Source organism: Arvicanthis niloticus, chromosome 26 (genome assembly GCF_011762505.2).
Source record: "Arvicanthis niloticus isolate mArvNil1 chromosome 26, mArvNil1.pat.X, whole genome shotgun sequence".
NCBI classification, from domain to species: Eukaryota; Metazoa; Chordata; class Mammalia; order Rodentia; family Muridae; genus Arvicanthis; species Arvicanthis niloticus.
This window is the reverse complement of record NC_133434.1, coordinates 37,328,469-37,351,100: the sequence shown is the minus strand read 5'-3', so window position 1 is coordinate 37,351,100 and position 22,632 is coordinate 37,328,469. Positions and strand designations below refer to the sequence as shown.

General features: G+C 41.3%; 1 protein-coding gene across 5 annotated transcripts in view; it reads right to left on the bottom strand.

Annotated features, from left to right (window-relative positions):
- Dennd4a (DENN domain containing 4A) overlaps window positions 1-22,632 on the bottom strand; it is a 93,364-nt gene that overhangs the window by 9,017 nt on the left and 61,715 nt on the right. For all 5 annotated transcript variants that reach the window (XM_076925775.1, XM_076925776.1, XM_076925773.1 and 2 more), the window contains 13 exons: window positions 22,117-22,252; window positions 21,611-21,817; window positions 21,394-21,522; window positions 21,015-21,156; window positions 16,848-16,964; window positions 15,739-15,870; window positions 13,371-14,467; window positions 6,249-6,438; window positions 4,904-4,998; window positions 3,926-4,101; window positions 3,688-3,834; window positions 1,231-1,429; window positions 705-959 (listed from right to left, as the gene is read on the bottom strand). In XM_076925775.1, coding sequence (XP_076781890.1) covers window positions 705-959; window positions 1,231-1,429; window positions 3,688-3,834; window positions 3,926-4,101; window positions 4,904-4,998; window positions 6,249-6,438; window positions 13,371-14,467; window positions 15,739-15,870; window positions 16,848-16,964; window positions 21,015-21,156; window positions 21,394-21,522; window positions 21,611-21,817; window positions 22,117-22,252 — 3,022 coding nt within the window. The remainder of the gene's footprint in view (window positions 1-704; window positions 960-1,230; window positions 1,430-3,687; window positions 3,835-3,925; window positions 4,102-4,903; window positions 4,999-6,248; window positions 6,439-13,370; window positions 14,468-15,738; window positions 15,871-16,847; window positions 16,965-21,014; window positions 21,157-21,393; window positions 21,523-21,610; window positions 21,818-22,116; window positions 22,253-22,632) is intronic.

The window sequence follows — 22,632 nt, the reverse complement described above, 5'->3', positions numbered from 1 at the left end:
CACAGAAGTGGGAACACAAAACGGCGGAGTATGGATCTCAGTGATACAGTCCTTGACTAACATGTGAAGTCCTGGGTTTGACTCTCAGCACTAGTTTTAAGAACTGAGTTAAAGCCAGGCGGGTGGTGGCGCATGCCTTTAATCCCAGCATTTGGGAGGCAGAGGTGGGCAGATTTCTGAGTTCGAGGTCAGCCTGGTCTACAGAGTGAGTTCCAGGACAGTCAGGACTACACAGAGAAACCCTGTCTCGAACCCTCCCGCCCCCCCTCTCCCCCCCAAAGAACTGGGTTAAATAAATAAATGAACATAATAAACTCAGAGTAAGAGAAGAAAGAGAAGAGGATACATGCTTACAATATGAATTAGACACCCCTAAAACGTACTAATCTTTCTTATTTCTGAAAAAAGTATTGGGGAGACTAACTCAGAAACCTTTATGTAAGAGTAACTCCCACATTACTCCTCAAGTGATGACAAATACTCCATCACGTTCTGTGGTTCCATCACGTTCTGTGGTATTCTGAGAAGGCTGAGACCCTGACTGTATTACTGCTAGTCTGCAAATTCAACTGAAGACAGTCTGCTTATGTGCTGATTCTGATGGTAGTGAAGATGTCAACCTTACGTTGTGTCATGAGGCAGATGCAAACACTGTGACAATGACGGCAGCATTGGTTCACCTTCTTTGGACTTTACTCTCTTACCTTTGAATATTTGTTACAATGTTCAGAAGAAAGAATCAATCCAGGCAGGTTACTGGGCAAGTCGAGGCGTCTAAAATACCACACCAAGTTCCAAAACACAATTGGATGATGGTCCACAAAGTCTGCCACTGTTATTGCGTGGTCGCCTTCATTTTCCAGTAAGCTCTCAAGTTCCTTCCACACCACCAAGGGACTAAGGTATGGGACAGTGACAGGGTCTGGACTTGGCAGGTGCCATTCTAACCCTAAAGAATCCTGTTGAAGAAAACACATGACAAATATAAGAATGAGGATGCACATTCATTCTAAATGGAAAACGGACATGAAAAAGTCTGATTTCTGTGGGTGGAAAGGTAACAGGACAGTATCATGAAGTAGGATTCTGTGACAGTGATATAATTGTTCTATATTACATAGAACAATAATATGATTGTTTTATATAAAGCTGAGAATGTTCTTTAGGTCCAAGGGAACAGAACTGTGTAAACAATCACTTTACAAACAAGAAAAACACAGAAATACATACTGTAGGCCCTTGTAAAGTGGCTGGCAGGCTGCCTGTAGGAACGAGCTTCTGTCCTCCAGGATCGTCCTTATCCAGGGGGCCACATGTGCTGATGCTTCTGGCCATTGGGAACAACGGGCATTTTGACACAACAGTCTTTGACCTGTGAGCAGGGATCTGGATGCTTCGGGCACATGGATTTTCCTGCAGTTTAGATTTGCTTGCACATTAAAAAAAGAAGAAGAAGAAGAAAGAAAGAAAGAAAAAAGAAAGAAATCCTGTCAGTGCCTAGACTTTCTTATCTTATCTCATCCCACCTTATGTAGGAGAACCATGTTGGCTCTTTTTAGGATCAGAGCGGACACAGCCAAATAGATCAAAGGAAATGTGCTACTCGGCCATCAACTAAGAAAGAAGATACATTTTAAGCAGGGTGATAATTGGACCAAACAAACTCTTAATTCTGAAGATTCATTTCATTTATTCAAAATGTTTATTGAGTAGATTTTACACAGCATCATGACTGACCCCTAATAAATGCTATAGAGAAAATAGATATGCATGCATTCTTTCAGGAGTTGCAGAGAGAGAGAGAGAGAGAGAGAGAGGCAGAGACAGAGGCAGAGAGAGACAGAGAGAAACACATTACACATTGGACATATGAGAGAAGTGCACACAGAGGCTTTGGGTTTTAACGTCTAAGTATTTATGACCAAGTGGGCTGTGATCACCATGCCCGTATTACATAGGCGTTTTCTTTTTCTGCACATGTAGCTGAAACATGGCTTTACCTATTTGGCTACATATGGTGAGTCTGGCACTTTTGCCAAAAAAAAAAAAAAAAGAGTCAAGTTTCTGTATTTAAATATATGCTGGGATTCAGACCCAGGACAACAGCTGAAGTACATCTTGCACACACCAAAATGGACCTGGCCTCCCGGTGCCCCCAGCATCTCTCAGTCCCTGCCTGTCATACCCTGCCCTCCACCCTGAACTTTCCATCCCAGGAAACTGGCTTTCTCTCCCTCGAGGCTCTTTCCTATATAATCCAGTCATTGTGGTCTCTTTCTCCTCTCCCTTCCTCTGCCCTTCCCTCCCCTCCCCTTGCCCTCATCCTGCCCCTCTCACCCTCTCTCTGTGTGCAAGCTTTCTCTCTTTCTCTTCACCCTCACCTGTGTCTCCCTCCCCATGGCAACTTCCCTGGCTTCACTCCTTGGGACCACTGAACTTGGTCTAGAGAAGTTTTCAATAAACTTGCCTTTATATACACGCCAATCTGGCTTGAACTGCGTGGTTTCACTGGTGGAGAAATAACGTTACTATAGATTACTTATGTTGGATCACTATATGTGCTTTTAATTTTATAGTTCTATATCAGCTCCAAAGTTTTCTTATACTACTTTTATGCCACTATAAATTGTATCTTAAGTTTTAAATTGCTTATTGGCTATAAATGCAACTGACTTTTCATGTTCATTTCTTTCTTTTAAAAAAAATATAGTCATAAACAGAAAATTAAATACTTTAAAATAGAACCTGGTATTAATTCCTGAAGAGATAGAGAAAAAGCTAGTCACAGTAAACTTCAAGGGTACTACAGATTTTTTTTTTCATCTCTAGATACTGGTAAAACAGCTGAGCATGGTGGCACAGTTGTAACAGCAGAACTTGGGAGGTGGAGGCAGGAGGATAAGGAATTCAAGGTCATTTTTAATTACATAGTAAGTTAAAGGCCAATCAGGGTTATACAAGATCTCATCTCAAAACAAGCACATATGCAAACAGACAAAAACAAAATACACGTAAACAATATTATTACCTTTGAGGTCCATACAGTTTAACATAGAAACATTTAGACTTAAATAGTTAGCCACCAGAGCACTTTAACACTACTTTAGTCAGGAATAAGGACTTAAGATAATGAGGGGCTAGAGACAGGATGAAGAGCACTTGCTGCTCTTGTAGAAGACCTGGGTTTAGTTTGTAGCACCCAGGTGGTGGTTCATAACCATCTCTATTTCTAGACTCAGAGGACTTAAATCCCTCTTCTGGTCTCCAAACATGCATGCAGGCAAAACACCCATGTATATAAAATACAAATAAATAAAATCTTAAACAAATAAACTTAAGATAATGTTTTTCCTCATAGGACTCTATCTGTCTCTCCATCCATCCATCCATCCATCCATCCATCCATCCATCCATCCATCCATCCACCCATCCATCCATCCACCCATCCATCCACCCATCCATCCACCCATCCATCCGTCCGTCCATCCATCCAAGGTGGTGTCTTGTTATATAACCAGACTATCCTTAAATATCACCCGTTCTCTACCGTTCAGTGATTAATTACAGGAATGTACATTTTCACAGAAACTTATACCTTAAAATGGTCAACTTTTCCTTCACATGTGTACATGTGTCATATGTACATGTATCATACATGTAGTTACAGTTCTCCACAGCCATACTTACTTATTTAGATCAAAATTCCCTTGAACAGAGAGAGAAGACGTGTCAAGACCAGAGGCTGATGCTGAAATGCAAGACTGCCTTGTCTGACTTGAGAAGGAAGATGCACAGTGCATAGTTTCTGTTGATGAGCTGGTCTTCAAGAAATACCTAGAATGTGAATCAAAGACATTTTGAAAAAAGAAGTATTTTAGGAAACAATACCCCTAAGTGGAAAGGAAAATGGGGCATGATCTGTTACCTTCCAGGTCGTCTTAAATCTCTGATTTCAACATTCAGAAAGGGCAAGAAGAGATTGCCACAAAATGGGCATGTAGTATTGAGATTTGAATCATCTGCTGTCCAGCCAGCCATGATCTCCTCATCGTGGACAAGACAGTCGCAAGTTCTACACCGAGAGCAACTGGAGATCAGAACCTAGGGAAGAGAACATTCCATGAAGCCAGCTGACCTGCAGAGGTTACAAATGAAAACACAGTGTAGTTATGAAACTCACTAAATCTCACAGACTTCATGGCAATAATCAAAAGATCTGAGCACATATGGCCACATGCTGTGCACAATGACAAAGCCAGTGTGTGCCTGCATGCTCTGCTGTTGCAGGTCACAGGACATAAGTCCCTGACGGCACAAACACAAACTCCACATCAGTGCTCACTCTGTATTTCAGCAGAACCCAAATCCCTTCACGTAAATTAGTACAAAATAGCAACCACATTTAACAGAATATCCAGAAGCAATATTTTTCAGAAAAACTAGGGAAAGTTTTAAAGTATAAAGTGTAACTTTCTCACTGTAAGGAAAGGAGAAATCTTCAAAGTGATGGAGTGAGAAAAGTCGGCAACAAAGTCAGATTGTGTCTTCACTGGCTTCAAGTTTGTTTGTACAACAGAATTGGTCATGTTATGATGCAAAATAAATATTCAATAAATATTCAAAGAGAACGTGTGTATAACGAGCTATAAATATAAATGTTGGAAATGAAAATGCTTTTATATGCTGACAAATCGCCACCAAGCATGAAACTACCCTAAAAAACCAGCATGATGTCAGTAACTAAAACAGCAGGTATCAGCAGCCTGGGATGTGACAGTACACTTTCTGAAGTTTCTGAGGATACATATTCAACATTAGTCACTCCACCAACAACCATCAATACTAGGGAAATGTGAATTTTATAAAGCAGTGTATACAGGCGCTCTCACGAGGAAGACAGTACCTCCATTGCATAGTTCTGGAAGATATTGGTATTACTGGTGTTGAGAGAAGATGCCGTCTCTGACTTTCCAGGTAAGGCAAACTTTGACAGGGACCCTGATTGAAAAAATAAAGAGAAAACCATGAAAACCAAAGAGGAGCAATCTAAGAGTCACCTGTCATAAATCCTGATAAATGCTACCTTGTTCTACTAATGCCAACGGTGACTGAGAGAAACCAAATCATCCTCATCCTTTTCCTTCCTCCTTGTCCTTCTTTGTTTGTTTTTGTTTTGTGGTTTGTTTATTTTGAGCCAGGGCTTCTCAGTGTGGCAGCCCTACTTGTTCTAGAACTTACTATGTCCACCAGGCTGGCACTGAACTCACAGAGATCCGCCTACCACTGCCTCCCAAGTGCTGGGATTAAAGGTGTCCACCTCCCCCCATCTGAGAATATCTTTTTCAATAAAAAAAAAATAATGGTGTAGACTACTAGCTCACCTAACTACAGGGCACACATTAAGATTTTCAACCTCATTTCTATAACAGAATACATATAAAAACAAAATTGAGACATGTTCCGCACAGCCAAACACAGAAGTCGGTCAACATGCTTAGTCAATGCATGCATGTGCGTGCGTGAGTGTCTGTGGTATGTGTGTACTGGTGTGTAGCATGTGAGTGCTCACATGTAACACACGTGTGGAGGTCAGAGGTGAGCCTGTGAAGTCAGTGCCCTCCTTTCACCGTGAAGGGCTGGAGCTACAACTCAGGCTGTCTGGCTTGGCAGCAACATAGTTTGTCATACTGATGAGACCACGGGAAAATAGGCATTCTTACATGCAGGTACTAAAAACGCAAAATAGCATGCCATCTGCCAAAGGAACTTGGAAATACCATTTCAAGGATAAATTGGGAATTATAGAGGTAGTAAAAAACAATGGCACATGTAGCCATCGTTCAAACTGGAAACTTAGTGCCCGGCAGTGGGCAGTGTTTGCAGTGACCTGAACCGGCCACCCCTGAGCTAAGCCACTGTGAAAACGGGGGAGGGGCAGTCATGATGCGCCTGATACCTTTTGAGTTTCAAAATAGTAAAGATGCATAAAAGGGCCTGTGTCCACATTTTCAAGTGAGCCGATAAAAAGTGAGAAAAGCGGTTACCTCAAGAGCAGAAGCAAACAGTACGTGGGATGGCAGAGGAGCCAGACTGTCTGAGAGGGCCCCGATTTTGCCCTCTCACCCCCACCCAATTTTTGTTTGTTCGTTTGCCATGAAAATCTTTTAAGATTAAAAAAAAAAAAATCAAATCACGAAGAAAGAAAGACCCTATGAATCAATCGGCAGCACCACAGAAACTGGGCGAACCTTCTAAGGAGGCGGAGCTTCCCAGGCTGGCCCGGCTGACATCAATCCCCTTGGTCCCTGAAGCCGCACTGCTTTCTTGGGAGGAAGTGGCTCCTTCCAGCTCATGGCAGACATCTTCATCTGTCAAAGAGGTAGATTCAGAATCCTGGGCTCCCACTGAAGAAAGACTGGTACGATCAGAACTTTGATCCTAAGAACACAATTATAAGCTTAATTTCCTTCACATTTAAAATTATTGTTTAAAAGTCACTTCTCAGATAGAAACAACTACCTACCACCACCCCCACCCAGATGATCAACATTGCAACGTCTGCAAGAAGAACAACCAATTTTACAGAGGCATATCATTCTGGATAAGTATGTTGGTGATCAACTCTCTCCGAGACTGTGTGTGTGTGTGTGTGTGTGTGTGTGTGTGTGTGTGTGTGTGTGTGTTTGCGCGCGCATGCGTGCATGTGTACAGCCCAGAGAAAAACCGCAAGTGCTCTTCCTCGGCACTGTCCACTCCTTCTGGACACAGGGTCTCTCACTGGCCTGGAGCTTGCTTTGCTAGGTTAGATGGCCAACAGTCCTTAGGGCTCTCTGGCTCCCTGCAACTGCTGTGAATGACAAGCACACCCCACTGAAGCTGGCCTTAAAAAAATTCATTTAAAAAATACTTCATTTATATTTATGTATATTTTGCTATTTGTATTTATTATACTTATGTAATACTTCATTTATATTTATGGCTATTTTGCTTGAATGTATGTCTGTGCATTCAGTACTCATGGAGGCCACAAGAGGACATCAGCACCTCTGTGTGGGTACTGAGCACCTAGGACACACCACCCTGAATGTGCCAATCTCTAAGGTTCTAAGAGCAGCCGATATTCTTAACCACTGAGCCAAATCCAGTCCAGTGATCTTTATCTTTGATTCATGAATTAATTAGAACTTTGGATTTTTGACACCATACTTATTAATGTTTTTAGTTTGATTCTATTGTGGTCAGAAAATATACTTTCATTTAAAAATCTTACTGAGATATAATTTACACGCTATTAACATTCAGAAAATAAATTTCACAAAAACTGACTTCAAAAATTCAAGAAAATTTCTTATTAAGGCTTTAGAACTCAGTTGAATTAAAATTTTAAATTGAATTAAAATTTTTACATTTATTTGTTTTGTGGGGGAGGGAGTATTTGTACACCACAGCAAAAGTGTGGAAGTCAGAGGATAACCCACGGGAGTCAGTTTCCCCTTTTACCGTGAAGGCCCAGGGAATAAACTCAGGTCCTTAGGCTGGGCAGCAGGAGCTCTGACCTCCGGAGTCACCCGACTCCCGGCCCCAACTGAACTAAGTTATTGAAGTCATGTACTGGAGACTCTACAGTGTCCAAACCTTGTGCTAAGCCATTATAAATGCTTTAAGACACTTACCAAGGCAAAGGAAGCTTTTATGCTGACAGCTATTTATAATGCTTCCTTCCTGAAGATCCAAGTTTTCTTTTTAGTAACGATTTCCTCAGTCTAAACTGCCATGAGCACAGCTTACAGAGAGAGTCTGTTTTCTATTCATTCTTCCCTTGTCTGAAGTGTCCTTATTTTACCATCAGCTGTGGGGAGGATTTCACTAGATACAGACTGCACTGCAGTGTCTGTCTTCTTTCAACATGCTTTCTCACTGAACTCTTCCCTTCATGGTTTTATGACAAAAATATACAGCCATTCAGATCTTTATTCTTTTAGTAATTTTTAAAAATACTTGTAAAGAATTAAGCCAGGTGGTGGTGGCACACACATTTAGTCCCAGCGCTAGGGAGGCAGAGACAGGTGGATCTCTGAGTTTGGGGACAACCTGGTCTATAGAGTGAGTTCCAGGACAGCCAAGGCTACACAGAGAAACCCTGTCTCAAACAAAACAAAACAAAACAAAACAAAACAAAACAAAACAAAACAAAAAGTTAGAATTGTTTTCTTATAGATGCCTTTGGTTGTTAGCACTCTGCTTATTATGTATACAGATGCATTAAAAAAATTATCTACTAGTATTTTGGAGGTCTGTAGCACAGCTCATGTGTGGGGGTCAGAGAATAACTCTCCTCTGCCTTTGTATGGGTTCTGGGAACTGGACTCAGTCACCGGGCTTGTGCAAGTGCCTTTACTGGCCATGAGCAATCTCAATGGCCCCAAATGTGGTTTTAAGTCGATCCTTTTGTAGTTTGCTGTGTCATGTCTATCTGTAAATTTGTATTTTTTTTCAAATTTGGTAAGTTAAAATCTTTTCTGCAACAGTCATTTTCTTCAATTCTTTGAAAATAACAACTATATCCTATTTATGCCTTTCATATTGTCTAACAAGTCTTGATGGCTCTGTGTGCTTTTTCAAAGACTGAGTTACTGTTTTAGTTTATGTGTGTGCTTTGCTTACGTGTGTGTATGTGCCATGTGTGCACAGTGCTTACAGCTGTGAGCCGCCGTGCAGAGACTGGGGATGGAACCCAGATCTCCTGCAGGAGTAGCAAGTGCTGCTCTGCTAAGGCACCTGTGTCTGCAGCCCCAGACGGTGCATCTTCTGCAGCCCCAGACGGTGCAACTTCTGCAGCCCCAGACGGTGCAACTTCTGCAGCCCCAGATGGTGCATCTTCTGCAGCCCCAGACGGTGCATCTTCTGCAGCCCAGATGGTGCATCTTCTGCAGCCCCAGACGGTGCAACTTCTGCAGCCCCAGACGGTGCAACTTCTGCAGCCCCAGACGGTGCAACTTTGCACTTTTTCCTGCCGTCTGTACTCTGTTCTTGAATCTATCTGCTGAGTTTATTTCATGCTATGCAAGCAACTTTGCCACTGAGTTATCCCCCTGCCTCTGTTTCTTGTTCTGTTTTTCTTTCCTTTTTGTTGACAAGGCTTCCCTACATAGCTTCAGTTGTTTTGTACACCTGGCTTTGGTTGTTAGCTGTTTGCTTATGATATGTACAGAAGTATAGGTCAGAGGACAACTTCCCTTAGTTTACACCTAAGGGTAATCTGTCCTCAGACTCCTGACCACTGGAACTAAAAAGTGTGTACCACTATGTCCAGCCTTTCTGGTTCTTTCTGGTTCAACATCCTTTTTTTTTTTTTTTTTTGGTTTTTTGAGACAGGTTTTCTCTGTGTAGCCCCGGCTGTCCTGGAACTCACTCTGTAGACCAGGCTGGCCTCGAACTCAGAAATCCACCTGCCTCTGCCTCCCAAGTGCTGGGATTAAAGGCGTGCACCACCACTGCCCGGCCAACATCCTTTTTGAGAGAAGGTTTCTGTAGCTGAGGATGATCTCAGCCTCCAGATTCCTCTGACTCTATATCTCATGGGATTACAAGGCACATGTTACCATGCCCAGCTATATCACCACCACCACCACCACCACCACCATCATCTCACTCTGGCTATTGTGAATGCTGGCTTTGTGTAGCATGAGCACTGTAATAATATTTTGGGGAATATGGATGCTTTAGTTTTAGGCTAATATTAAATTATATTTGGGTTGTGTTTTGTGTTTTGTTCTTTGTAGGTCGAGTTTTAACTCAGTCTTCTCTGTCAGTCTCCATCTCTCTCTAATGTGTGTAAATCAAGGATTATGCTGAGATAACAGCATTAAACAGGATTTCCTTCAAACTCTCAGCCCACAGAGGCCTCTTTCCTGATTCTTTTGTACATAAAATATGGGCTCTCCTGTGACTTTGGTTTCTAGAGCGATGATGGCCCACGGCAACTGCCCATGGGGCAAAGAGGTATCGGAAAAGAGAACAGGAAACTCATCTCTGTGGGGCTCCTTCCTTGAACTTCACAGTTCTTTCTTTGCAGAATTTTTAGTTGTTTATATGGATGTTCCAGAGTTTATAGTAAATAGATGTAGGGTGGTATTAAATGGTCTTATGCAATCACAGGGGATCCAAAGTATCACCTGAAGTTTTTAAACTTTTTTTTTTTCTGCACACAGGATGAGTCACACAGAGGGAGAGTCAACCTTGAGTACTGCCACAGGCACTAAGAACCTAACAAATTTAAATTATATGTATGATGTGTACACATGAGTGTAGGTGCCCCAAGAGGCCAGAAGAGCCATATCTGCCTGAAGCCATGAGCCTCCTGATGTGGGCTTTACCTATTTTTGTTGCTGTATTGTATTTAAGACTGAGTCCTTGTGCTGTTTGGTTTTGTTTCCTTTTGTCCCCCTACTTCACCCCTAAGATGACACAAACTAGAGTTATCTGGGAAGAGGAACCTCAATTTTAAAAAGGCCCCCAATCAGACTAGCCTGTAAGCAAATCTATGGGCAATAACGCTGGAGTGTTGTGGGTGGTGCCAGCCCTGGGCCGGCAGTGAGAGAAAGCAGGATGGGCAGCTCACAGGGCCCTGCCAGTGAGAAGCGCTCCTCCACAGGGGCCTGCCAGCCAGTGAGAAGTGTTCCTGCACACTCCGCCGTTCTTTGTGCTCTGGAGCTCTTGTCCTGACTCCCTCGAAGCTGGACTGTAACTGGAACATGTAAGCCAGATAAACCCTTTCTTCTCTAAAACTGCTTCTGGTCATGGTCTTTATAACAGCAACCGATAGCAAACTAAACGTCTTACTTGCTTGGAAGTCAGCACTTAGGCTAGGCAAGGCCAGCTGGCCAGGCCCCAGGAACCTGCCTGTCTCATTCTTTTCTGACCCCCCAGCACGTGGATTACAACTGTGCCACAGTAGCTGGTTGTTTCTAATGTGAGTTTTAGGGGTCAGACTCAGGTCCTTATAATTGTAAGGCAAGTCCTTTACCAATTTAGATAGCTACATATCTCAGTACCCTTTCTGTATTTTAAATTTTTTTCTATCTCCAATTCAGTACAGATATTTTTAAGTGGCATCTCTAATCTTTCAATTTGTTTTGTTTGCTATCAAATTTTTCTATTGCACTCTCAATGTACTTTTCAGGTTTATGGCTCACACTCATTCCTTTATTTTCCTCCAAAAGATCCCCGTGAGCTTGTGAGACTTTCCATTTGTATAATTTCTGTTTCTTTTCCTTTGTTTCCTTGAAAATTTAAAAATTACCTAAAGGTCCCTTGCTAATACAAATATCTGGATCATTGGGGTTCTGTTTCTATTACCTACTTCTGATAAGGACTCCAGGGATTTTATTCCTTCAAGAAGAATATATTCTTCCTTGTGCTAAATAAAAACTGTTATTATAATTTAATCACAGATTGAGCCAGATTCATTCTAGCTTTTACAGTCTACCCAGGGGTTGCCAATACTCCTAAGATACAGATTTTTCTGGGAAGGGAGGGGAGTAAAACTGGGAATTCAATCTAGGCCTCATGTATGCTACTAAGTTTACTCCTTATCCCTGGGCATAAGCCTCTCAGGGTTCAGGGACCTGTTGGGCAGAGCTCCTCCCGTTTGGTGACTCTAGCTAGCTCTTCTCACCACAGAACCCCTAAGCATTGTTTTTCAAAGGCTTTCTGCTGACCTGTCTCATGGAGCAACAGTGTTTGAAAATATGCTTCTTCGGCCCTTGCAGTACTGCCCTCTCCAACCTTGCCTAAGGGAATCAATCCTGCACTGTCTTTAGAACCAGCGATCACTTTCCCTGAAGGAGATGGCAGGCAAGACAATGCTGATATTTCTCCAATGCCTACCAATTGCTGTCTCTAGATGTAACTAGACACAAGTCTAGAAGTGAGATATAAAGTGCAGTCCATAAGGAGGTAAGCTATACCACTAAGAAACCATTCATTCGAGTAGAAGCCTAGGGAATGCGTGGGAATGGACTTTACGGATGTGGGATCATGGAAGGAACCTAAAAACAGGGCTAGGCTGGGTCTATCAGTATGGACCCACTCAACAGAGACTCTAGATTTCCTATGAAAGTTTGAACAGTTAAAATGGGTGCTGAGAGTCTGACTGGTTGGCCTGCTTAGAAGGAACGGGGATGCCTGATATCCCGTAGCTTAGTATTCATGAAGGGATTTTGAGGCTGAGTAAAACTGGAATGCTGGAATGGACTTGCTGTTTAAAACCTAATACACCTAATACTGATGGAGAGGCCCAGAAGTCATGTTGTTCTCTAATTCTGAAAGGTACAAAACACTGAGAGGGGAACACTTCAACAACTGTGTCAGATGTTATGGTGAGAGATGTGGCCACTCCGCTGGATGAATGGAATGTAACAGGTCTATGAGCCTGAAGAGCGTGGTAAGTGGCAGCACTGGCTTTCCAAAGGTCAGGTGACAAAACCTTCTGTACCTTAAGCCCTCAATGGTTACGTTTTGTTTCCCCTCACCCCTTTCATTCCTGTCCTCTCGAAGATGGCAAACTTAATGTTCTATGCTCACAATTAGTGGAAATGCCTTCTGAGGAAAAAGACTATTGAATTAGTTCCTTCACGTAATTTCTTGTCTTTCTGTTCCCTAACTGTGACGGTTCTCTTATGATTATAAACACATACTTTCTATACTTCCTCTACATCTTTGTTCTTGGGAGGAATACAAGTCTGTCACAAGGCACTTCATCCTACCCAGGAGGGGACAGCACACTCCTGGTTAGTAATGCTTGGAGACATACTGGACACTGACAATGTGTATTCTAAAGGGAATACTGAAATTAGGAACATTTGCTGCTCCTGCAGAGTACCTGAGTCTGGTTCCCAGCACCCATGTGGCACACCCGTGGCACCCCCGTGGCAGCTCACAACTGTCTGTAACTATACTTTCTAGGGATCCCACACCCTCTCTGGCCTCTGGAGACATTTGCACACAGCTGGTTCACATAAATTCACATAGGCACACTCATACATGCATGCATATCAATTTAAAAAATCTTTAAGGGTTGGAGAGATGGCTCAGCAGTTGAGAGCACTGGCTGCTCCTCCAGAGGGCTTAGGTTCAATCCCCAGCAACCACACTGTGGCTCACAACCATCTGAAATGGGATTCGATGCCCTTTTCTGGCACATATATAAAATACGTAAATCTTTAAAAAAAATCTTTAAAAACCCTCATTGTCTGTTATAAGCTGTATGTAAGGAGAGTGGGTAAGACAGAGGTGCTCATACGTAAGCTGTAAGCAGTAGTGGCAGAGGCAGCTTAGAAAAGAAGAGTAGCAAATGCCAGCACACCGACCTTTGATGACGTGGTGTACATGGTGAACTTTGAGTACCATTTGCTTGCTTTCTCTGCAACTCCTTTCCCAGCAGTGAACACACTGTGCCTCAGAACATCAAGTTTAGGCACCAGCAGTGTATCGAGGTTAAACGAAGGCGATGAGTGGGCTAGTGTTTCTTGAGATCCTTCCCTAAATGGACAAGTGGGCGAGAAAGCTGGTGAGGACCACAGTCTATCCCTTGGCCTCTCCTCACTTTTGGTGTAACTTTTGGATTTCGTGAGTCTCATTGGCCTAGGGGAATTAGGAGGCAGGCTTGATCTCCTGCAGGCCTTGACCAATGTTGGACTTTTCTTATTGTTTGACTTATCATCACACGCTCGCTGTAAGTCAATGCTTGGTGTACGGCTTGTCAAAGGACTGCTCAAGTTATTCATGTACATCTCAATTTCTTCAGCTAAGTTGCGCCTGGCGGATGGTGTTGAGACACCTTTGTTATCATCTTCATCTTCTTCCTCTTCCACTTTCTGCTGCTGCTCAGTCTCAGCAACCAAAAGCGAGAGAGGATCAAATCCTGTCACAACATCTGTTTTCTCAGAAGGTTTCACTGAGAAGCTGCTGTTCATACGCTGAAGCCTCTTGGGATTTTGTGCAGCGACACATCCCACTTTTGATCCATCTGTTTCAGTGTCTAAATCTTCTAAGTCAAAGATAACAGGAGACTCCACTTTATCCAAACAGTTAGAACCGTCGAAAGGTGTGTCGTCGTCACTAGACTCCTTCTCTAGGCTGTCTCTCTTTGATCTGGCGGGTGGTTTTCCAATATCAAGACTATTTGGTCTTGTGCTTTTTGAGATAACATTTGAAAGAATTTTTGCATCAGCTCCTAATTTTCCAACCATATCTCCAGGGTTTGCCTCCTGGTTAATTCTGTTCAGCATAATTCCCATCAGCACCCCACCACTGAGATTGCGGTTCCTATTTCCCCAAGGCGTCTGCTGCTGCAAAGGAGATTCATCGTCACTTTTATGCCTTTTCCTAAAGCATCTGCTTGGCATGTTGTGTGCTTCATTCGTGTCCTCCAGAGATGGCATTAGGAGCAGCTCAGGTGTGCTTTCTGGAAAACAAGAAATGTGCTTTCAGCCATGAAAATGTACTCTGCAAATATGTCATCTTAAATCTTTAAAATCCTAGTCATGTGAATGAAAACAGCAGGTGTCTCTGGCGCCCGGAATTCCACAGATCCCATTTCAGTCAGGCTACGGCTATTGTTGCTATAAACATTCCGACACTCAGAGCAGATAAAACAGACATGCAGAGGGAGAAACTATTTAGGCAAAGTTATACAGTTTTTAAGTAACAGGACTCAGACTCAAATTCAAATTTGTCTAATGAGAAAGGCCATTAGAATATACTGCTTGTAAAAGAAAAACTTACCAGTTAAGATTTACTTTTTGACAGTAACAAATTTCTACTAAATTAAGTAACAGCTGTAGAACTGTAACTATGCTAGATCAACTTGAGGGTTTGAGCCATCTCCTTTTACAATGGAAAGCAAGGCCCAATGCCAAATCAAACCAGTGGTTAGTCTATCAATTCTATATACATGCAAAAGTTATTTTTAAATCTTCAAATATTTTTGATCATATATGTAGATTAAATAACTTTACCTTTGTTTTAATATAGAAATTTCTGTATTGTAATATGAAAATATTTTTTAAAAGAAAACTATTGATTGTTGGCTTTTTTTCCCCCCTTTGGGAGACACTATCTTACTAAGTAGCCTGGGCTGCCTGAAGCATGCTAGACTAGGGGGACCAGGAACTTACAGAGCTTCACTTGCCTTTGCCTCCCAAGTGCTGGGATTTTGGCCATGGGTATTAGTTTCTTAAACTACCTGAAGGACTATTTAGGTTGTCTTTGAATAAACAGGAACTACAGCAGACGACAAAAGCAGATGGTTCATTTAAAACCCGGCTGGGTATACGTCCCTCAGATCCACTCCTCCCCTCCCCCTTTTTTTGCACACTTTCCCTTCTGAAAGTCCTAACAGTCCAAACTCAAAAGGCAGCATCCAGGCTTCAGGTGTGCCCTTATTATAATAAAACAAGGTGTGCCTTGTTATAATGAAAGCTTGAGCAAATACATCATAAAACACAAAACCCAAGCTCCTAAGTTTTCCTAGGAGAGAGCACACAAATATATTCCAATAGATAATTCTAATGCATTAAGATATTTACAAAATATTCACTGGGATTGGTAGGATGGGTAAGGATATCTGCCACCAAAAATAAAATAAAATCTAATTTTAAAACATTTAAAAATACATACTCAGTAGACACAGAGACAATTCATTCTGCATATGCAAATGTATGCCATCCAACTTACCCTCACAGTCTCCAGATGCTTTATCTGCACTGCCGTTGTTTGGACCATTGAGGCGAACTATAGTTGAAGAACTTTGGTAACTGAGAGTAGGAAGGCAGTCAGCACTTCCTTTTGTACTCTCATTCTCTGACACTATAAAGGCAAAAGTAAAAATGTTAACAAAATTAAACTTATGTTTGTTGATGTATGAAGTCTTACATATTTCAAAATGAAAATTGGTGATAAGAGTATACCGACTGCTTCTCTACACACTTGTCAACCACAAATAATTCACTGCACTTAAAGGTCATCAAGTGTAGATCAAATTACTAAGAGCTGGTTATATATAAGGCTCATATAGAATTTTATATTTTCTCTTTGGTTATAAGAGACACACTTTGGAGTGAGAAGAAAAGGGGAAATATAAATCCTAATTCACCAACAAGCTTTAAATAGAGGTCATCCTGGAGGAGGGAGCCTCAACTGCAGAAAAAGCCTCCGTAAGATCAGGCTGCAGGCAAGCCTGTAGGGCGTTTTCTGAATTAGTGATTGATGGGAGAGGGCCCAGCCCATTGTGGGTGGGGCCAGCCTTAGTCATGGGTTCTATAAGAAACCAGCCAGAGAAGCCATGGGGAGCGGACCAGTGAGCAGCCCCCACCATGGTCTCTGGAGGCATCAGTCTGTCTGTTCCTGCCTTGGCTTCCCTCAGTGGACTGTGACGTGAGGTGTGGAAGCCAAACAAACCTTTCCTACCCAAGTTGCTTTTGTTCATAGTGTTTTATCACAGCAACAGACCTAAGTAAGCCTCAGAAAGAGAGCTCTGTTCTAAAAAGAAAAAAAGAAAATAGGCGTTTCTAGTACGACTATTTTCACATGAGTCACACAGCATTCACTTTAACAGGGTTTGCTTGGAAAGCGTTTCTCCACTGGGCAGTCAGTCAGTCCGTCACACTTGCTACAGGATGCTTTTGGGTGGGAGTACTAGGTAGTGAAGAGGATCATTGAGAAGGAAGGTAGTTATGACAGGAAGACCGAAGGCTAAACTAGTACTTTCATACTTTAAGTTATTTGTATTTTCTATGCCTGGACGTTCACAAGCTTGCATAGAATCAGCGACAGTCGGTACCTACAGGAACTAGAGTCGCTCCCTTTCTTGTCCTTTTCCCCTTGAATGTCTTCAGTCGATGTGCCCTGTCTTCTAACACCGTCCTTAGATAGTGAATTATATCCAAGATCAGACCGGCCACCTGCGCAGAAACAGAAACAGAAACAGATACTATGCTGCTTACCATAAACTTTTATTGAGATTATGTCTTAGAAAAATTTAACCAACAGACAGAAGACTGGTCAACTGCAAAAATCCCTAGGCCAACATGACACCTGGCTGAAGGACTAAGGTGGGGACTGTGACAGGACACCATCCAGGTGAGTGGTGACATTCCTGGGATGGAGCTTGGATTAGTGAGCTGGCTCACCAATCCCCACAACGCCTGTCACAAACTTCCTTAGTGGAACCAGCTAGAATGAGGTGGCACACACTAGTGTTTAGATTTTCTAAGGACTTCAGGATAATCTCCAGTCAAAATTGTTATTTTGTTGGCTGTCCAGCACCTACCTCCACTAAGGTATGAAAGGGAAAATTTCTAGGTAATTTCCTTTTGGTTCCACATTGCAAGTAAACATACACATTCACATTGCTCTGTGGGCACCAAAGTCAGACAAGCTAGACACTTCTTCACTCAAGTCCATCATCTTTCTAGGTCAAAGTCTGGGTTGTTCTTTTAAAGCTAGGATCTCCCATAGCCCTGACTGGCCTGGAACTCTCTGTAGACCAGGCTGGTCTTGAAGAGATCCACCTGCCTCTGCCTCCCGAATGCTGGGATTAAAGGTGTGGACTCCCATGTCTGGCCTAAGTTCTAACTAAGCAATGGAGAAGAAAAGTTTGCAGGGAATTCATAACATGCACACATAGGCCACTGAGATTCAATGTCTAATGATTCTGCCACAAAGTCAAGATTCCTTTAACTTCACTGACAAATAATTTTTCTTAAAACTGAACCAAACAGTTACAGACCCCAACCGCACCTTAGTGCAAATATATAGGAGTGAGAAAATATAGTGTGTTAAAATTACTCTTAAAATGCTGGGCCTGGTGGTGCACACCTTTAATCCCAGTACTCGTGAGGCAGAGGCAGGCGGATCTCTGTGAGTTTCAGAACAGCCAAGGCAGAGAAACTCTGTCTCAGAACAACCCTCCCCCAGCACCCTCAAAAAAGCTAAGGTTCTAAATGGCAGGTGATGTGTGGGAGTGTGTGATTTTAAGTAACTTACTGTTTTTGTGTGAACTTCCAGTTCCCAGATTTATAAAACACAAAGCTATGTTTAAAAGAATAAAAAATAAATGTTTTGTAAACTTGCAAAGAATTCTGAAGAGGTTCTATCACTTAGGAATTTATTATTATGTCTTTGCTATCAATCTAAGTTGTTTTGCTTAAAGGACTTTTTAGGTCTTATTTCCAAAGAAATCACAAATAGGAAATTTTAAAGACAATTTTTGTTAGATTTTACAGTATTCTGAGCCAGGGTTTTTTTTTAAAAAGGCAAACTTAATAGAAGATCTCTTCATTTTAAGGAACCAAGCCCAAGACTGGCTTCCATGACTGATTAAATTCACATTGTAGAATCAAGAATTAAATCAGCTAAGGAGGAACCAATGTGCTACATTTTAGCACGACCAGCTCACCTTTGTTAGTCTTAAAAGTAGACTTAAAATGAAAGTGACTGAAATAATGTTGCCATTTTCAGAAATAGCATGCTTCGTATTTTACAATGTTTCTTTTTTTTCTTTTTTTAAAGTTTCTGTCCATTAAGAGATCAGGCTCATAATAGACTAAAAGTCATATGTATTTTTGAATAATAAAAAGCCAAAATTCCACAAGTAATTTAGTGGGTTTTAATGCTAATGCTTTCATGCTTGTGTAAAATCACTTATTTGTATTGTATGCATGTGTATGGACATGTTTGTGGGCCTCCAGACAAGTGGGGGTCAGAGGACAACTTGCAAGAGGGGATGGAAGTCAGGTGGCTGGGTGTGGCAAGAAGTGCCTTTAACTCACAGAACCATAGTGCCTGCCCTTACGTACCAGTCCTGTATTTTAATCAAAGTAATGTCATAGTCACTGCCAAGACTTTTACATTTAAATTGAAACTTTTTCTTTAAAAAAAGTTTTAATTAAAGTTTTAATTTAAAAGTTGCAAAAATTAACATTTTAGAGAAAATTCTTGGCAGTGCTCTTTACCTGTTTTCTCCTAACCATACCCTACACAACACAGCATAATGTTAAAATCAGGGAATTGACTCTGGTATAACACTCTTAACTCAGACACATAGATAGGATTTCTTAAGAAAGTCTGTCCAAGAAAACAACATGGCGAAGGGTGGGAAGCACAGCTCATTGGCAGAGCCTTTGCTCAGCAGGTACAATTTGATCCCCTGCCCTAAAAATGGTACCCCTAAATGGTGAAGAGATTTGTGGTTACCTAGAGTTAACTGTGTTATCATGAACTAAATACTTGAATTAAGTACTCTGTAACCTCTCCAAAAAATAATGAAGAAAGCCATATGTAGCAAATAAATTTAATGTCAAGTGCCTAATAGACAATCAAAAAGTGACAGTTAAACATGTCATTGAAAACAAAGTAAAAACAGACTAGCAAATATAGTTTTAAAATGTACTATAATAAATGTATATAGAAGTACACACAGGCTTGTACTAGATCTATCATCAGTAGCAGATACTTTGGATACTTTGATTAAACCTGTTTTAAAAGGTGCCTGCTCTACAACACGTGTGCTATGACCACTATCCATGCTACCATGGGTGACTGAGAGCATCCGTCACTGCCATCTGCTTAAGAATCCAGTTTTGATATCATTTTACAAGTACCAAGTTGTTGCAGCCCGAGCTGCCCCACGTTTGGGGGCCAAAAATGTTGTGGCCCGAGCTGCCAATGTTGGAACCCACACTGCCAAAAGCCTTGGGGGCTAAGTTGTTAGAGCCTGCACTGCCCCAAGCTGCTCCAGTCAGCGGGTTGGGGTTCAGCAAGAGAGAGAGAGAGTGAGGATGGACTCAAGAATGGAGACCAGACAGAGTGTGATTCAATCCCGTTTATTCTTCAGTCTCTCTTCCTAGTCCAAATCCCAAGTCTTGAGTTCCTAGTCCCTAGTTCCTAGTCTCTAGTGCCTCCAAGTTCCAAGTTACTTCTTCCAAGTGCTAAGTGCCTAATGTCTAATACCTAATAACTAACTCCAAGTTGTACTGAACTCTTCTGTCTGCCTCTCGCCTTTTATATGTCTCACTTCTAAGCGACGCCCATAAGTCTCACACCCAAGGGAAAATCCTGGGTATCTAAAACAAGATGTTATCAGAGTGTGCTCAGCTGTTGTAGGCTATTGTAATCAAGTCTTTTGTCAGGGTATATGGCTCAAGATGGCTGCAAGGATGATAGCTGCCTTCTGTCGGCTCCTCACACCAAGTGTGACAACACAGAGCTTGTTGTTAAAGCTAATAACCCATTATGGAACCAATGGGAAAAGTGCCACATGCTCAGCAAAATTCAGCCACAACACGGAATCTACTGTGAATTATTTGTGACTACTAAAACAAGATCACTAAAGGTTGATAATTTAACAACTGGACAAAGAGGAAGCTATTGTTTTCTAAAATGGGAAGAATTGTCTAATACAGGCAGGATTTCCTTAATCTGAAAACCTGAAACCTAAAACTTACGTAACAACATGACACCACAGGTGGAAAATTCCACAGATGACCTCATATGGTAGTTCATATCAAGCCTCAGACACATCATAGACACAACATGAAATGAACATAAGGTTGTGTGTGTAAGTTCTACATGGAACAGGAGTGGCTTGGTTCTCACCTCCCATGTAGTTCATTACACATAAACAAACAGGGAATCTTTATAACATTCTGAATCCAGAGGGCTTCCATAACCAGACACTGTGCATAATAGTTAATTTTCATTAAAAAGTTGCTGGGTAACGTAACACCCAAAAAATATTCAGGTTTTTTTTTTATGTTTTTGTTTGTTTTTAAATGTCTGAGCACTTTGTCTGCATGTACACCTGCATGCCAGAAGAGGATAGTGTTCTTAAACATCTCACCAGCCCAAATATTCAGTATTTTAAGTACTTAAAATTTTCTAAAAATATCATCTTTAACCAATTAGTTTTGAAAAAAGCAAACCATGCACATACCTTATAAGTCTTTAATTACCTGAGAGTGCTGTCTGTGGTAAGTGTGGATGTTTCTTTAAAGCTCTTTTGAACTGTGCAACTCCTAAAACAACATTTCTTACTTTTGTCCAGAGGAAATAGCCACTATGACTTCTTGAAGGCCATGTACTTTCCAAAACAGCCTGTTAATAAAAATACAGAATTAGTAAAACCATTTTCATAAATAATGCACACTGGCTTCTGAATCAAGCTAAAGATGATAAAAGTAGATTGCTAACACGTTAGAAAGCAAAAAGTCTTAATTTATAAAATATATTTTGAACATTCTAAAATAAACACCAATCGCCCCTGATTATTTTTGCTACTAATGTTGTACAATGACAAAAACATATTCTTCCTCACTGAATCCAAACAATTACCTTATTGTAATACCCATAAGTGATTGCGTTGGGGTCAATACCAGCTTTCTGCATTTCAAAAAGCACTCGAACTGCAAGCACGGGCTGGTCGTACTGCCCACAGAGCTGCATGAGAATGCGGTAGCACACCTGCAACACAAACGGAGAGGGGTACAGACACAAAGCTCTTCTGCACGAGCACCTACGATAAACGACACCTTTGGAAACGTGCTCTTACCTCATCGGGTGGATCCATCTTCTTCACCTGCATTTTTTTAAGCACATCATATGCTGTTTTCAGAGCCCTGACTTTGGAATGACAAACCTTCACATAAGCTGGGAGACAGATAAACCACAATCCATAACAGTGACGCAGCAGACAGCGAGACCACATCTGAGGGATAGAAGAATACCTCTTTGCAATCTTATGGGCTGATTTGATTTCCTAGAAAGAAATCCAAGGTAACACCCTTATTAAGCTGAATGGTGAACACAGAAAGTTACATGCTTTTATAAAACTTGTCGACAACTAATATACTTTAAAGTCTCCTCTTGAGTTTATATCATATGATATATAAAATAAAGTCTTAGGTCTGAATACTACAAACTACGTTCAGGGCATCAAGCACCTTGTCATCTGCTAAAGGTCACATCTGTACAGTGAAGGTTATCAAGGAAGATACACATCAGATGTCCTTCTGATCTGATGTTTGATTACATGAGGAACATAGAGTTTCAAAGCACCTGTTTTGTTCTTCTGAACATGGGAGAAGGGCTGCCAGGACTGCTTGGTTTTGAAGGTAGTTTGTTCTTTCGTGCTTGTAGAAATCCTTCAGGCCTCTCAAATAAATTGTTCCTGAGGACTGGAAATCCATTATAGCTGTTTCAGAGAAGAAGAAATTACCTTTCAACCACAACTAGATTGCTATTAGCTAGAAGAATTATGACCAAATAACATACTAACTTACAATTTAACTATAATTCTCTATCAGATTATAAAATATACTCAACAAATAAATATTGTTATTTTTATAAATACAGACTCAACATATCTGGAAATAAAAGAGGAAACACATTCTATTGACTTTGATATCAAATTCCAAAGCGATCCCTGAAAACTTTTTATCATCAGAGTTCATATAAATACTTAGTATTTTTGCATATGTTGCTGGTGGTAAAGGGATCACAAAATAATATTCTTTCAAACAAGGCAGCAGTAATGATGTTGCTTTAGATTAAGATACTTGCTGGGGATGTGGC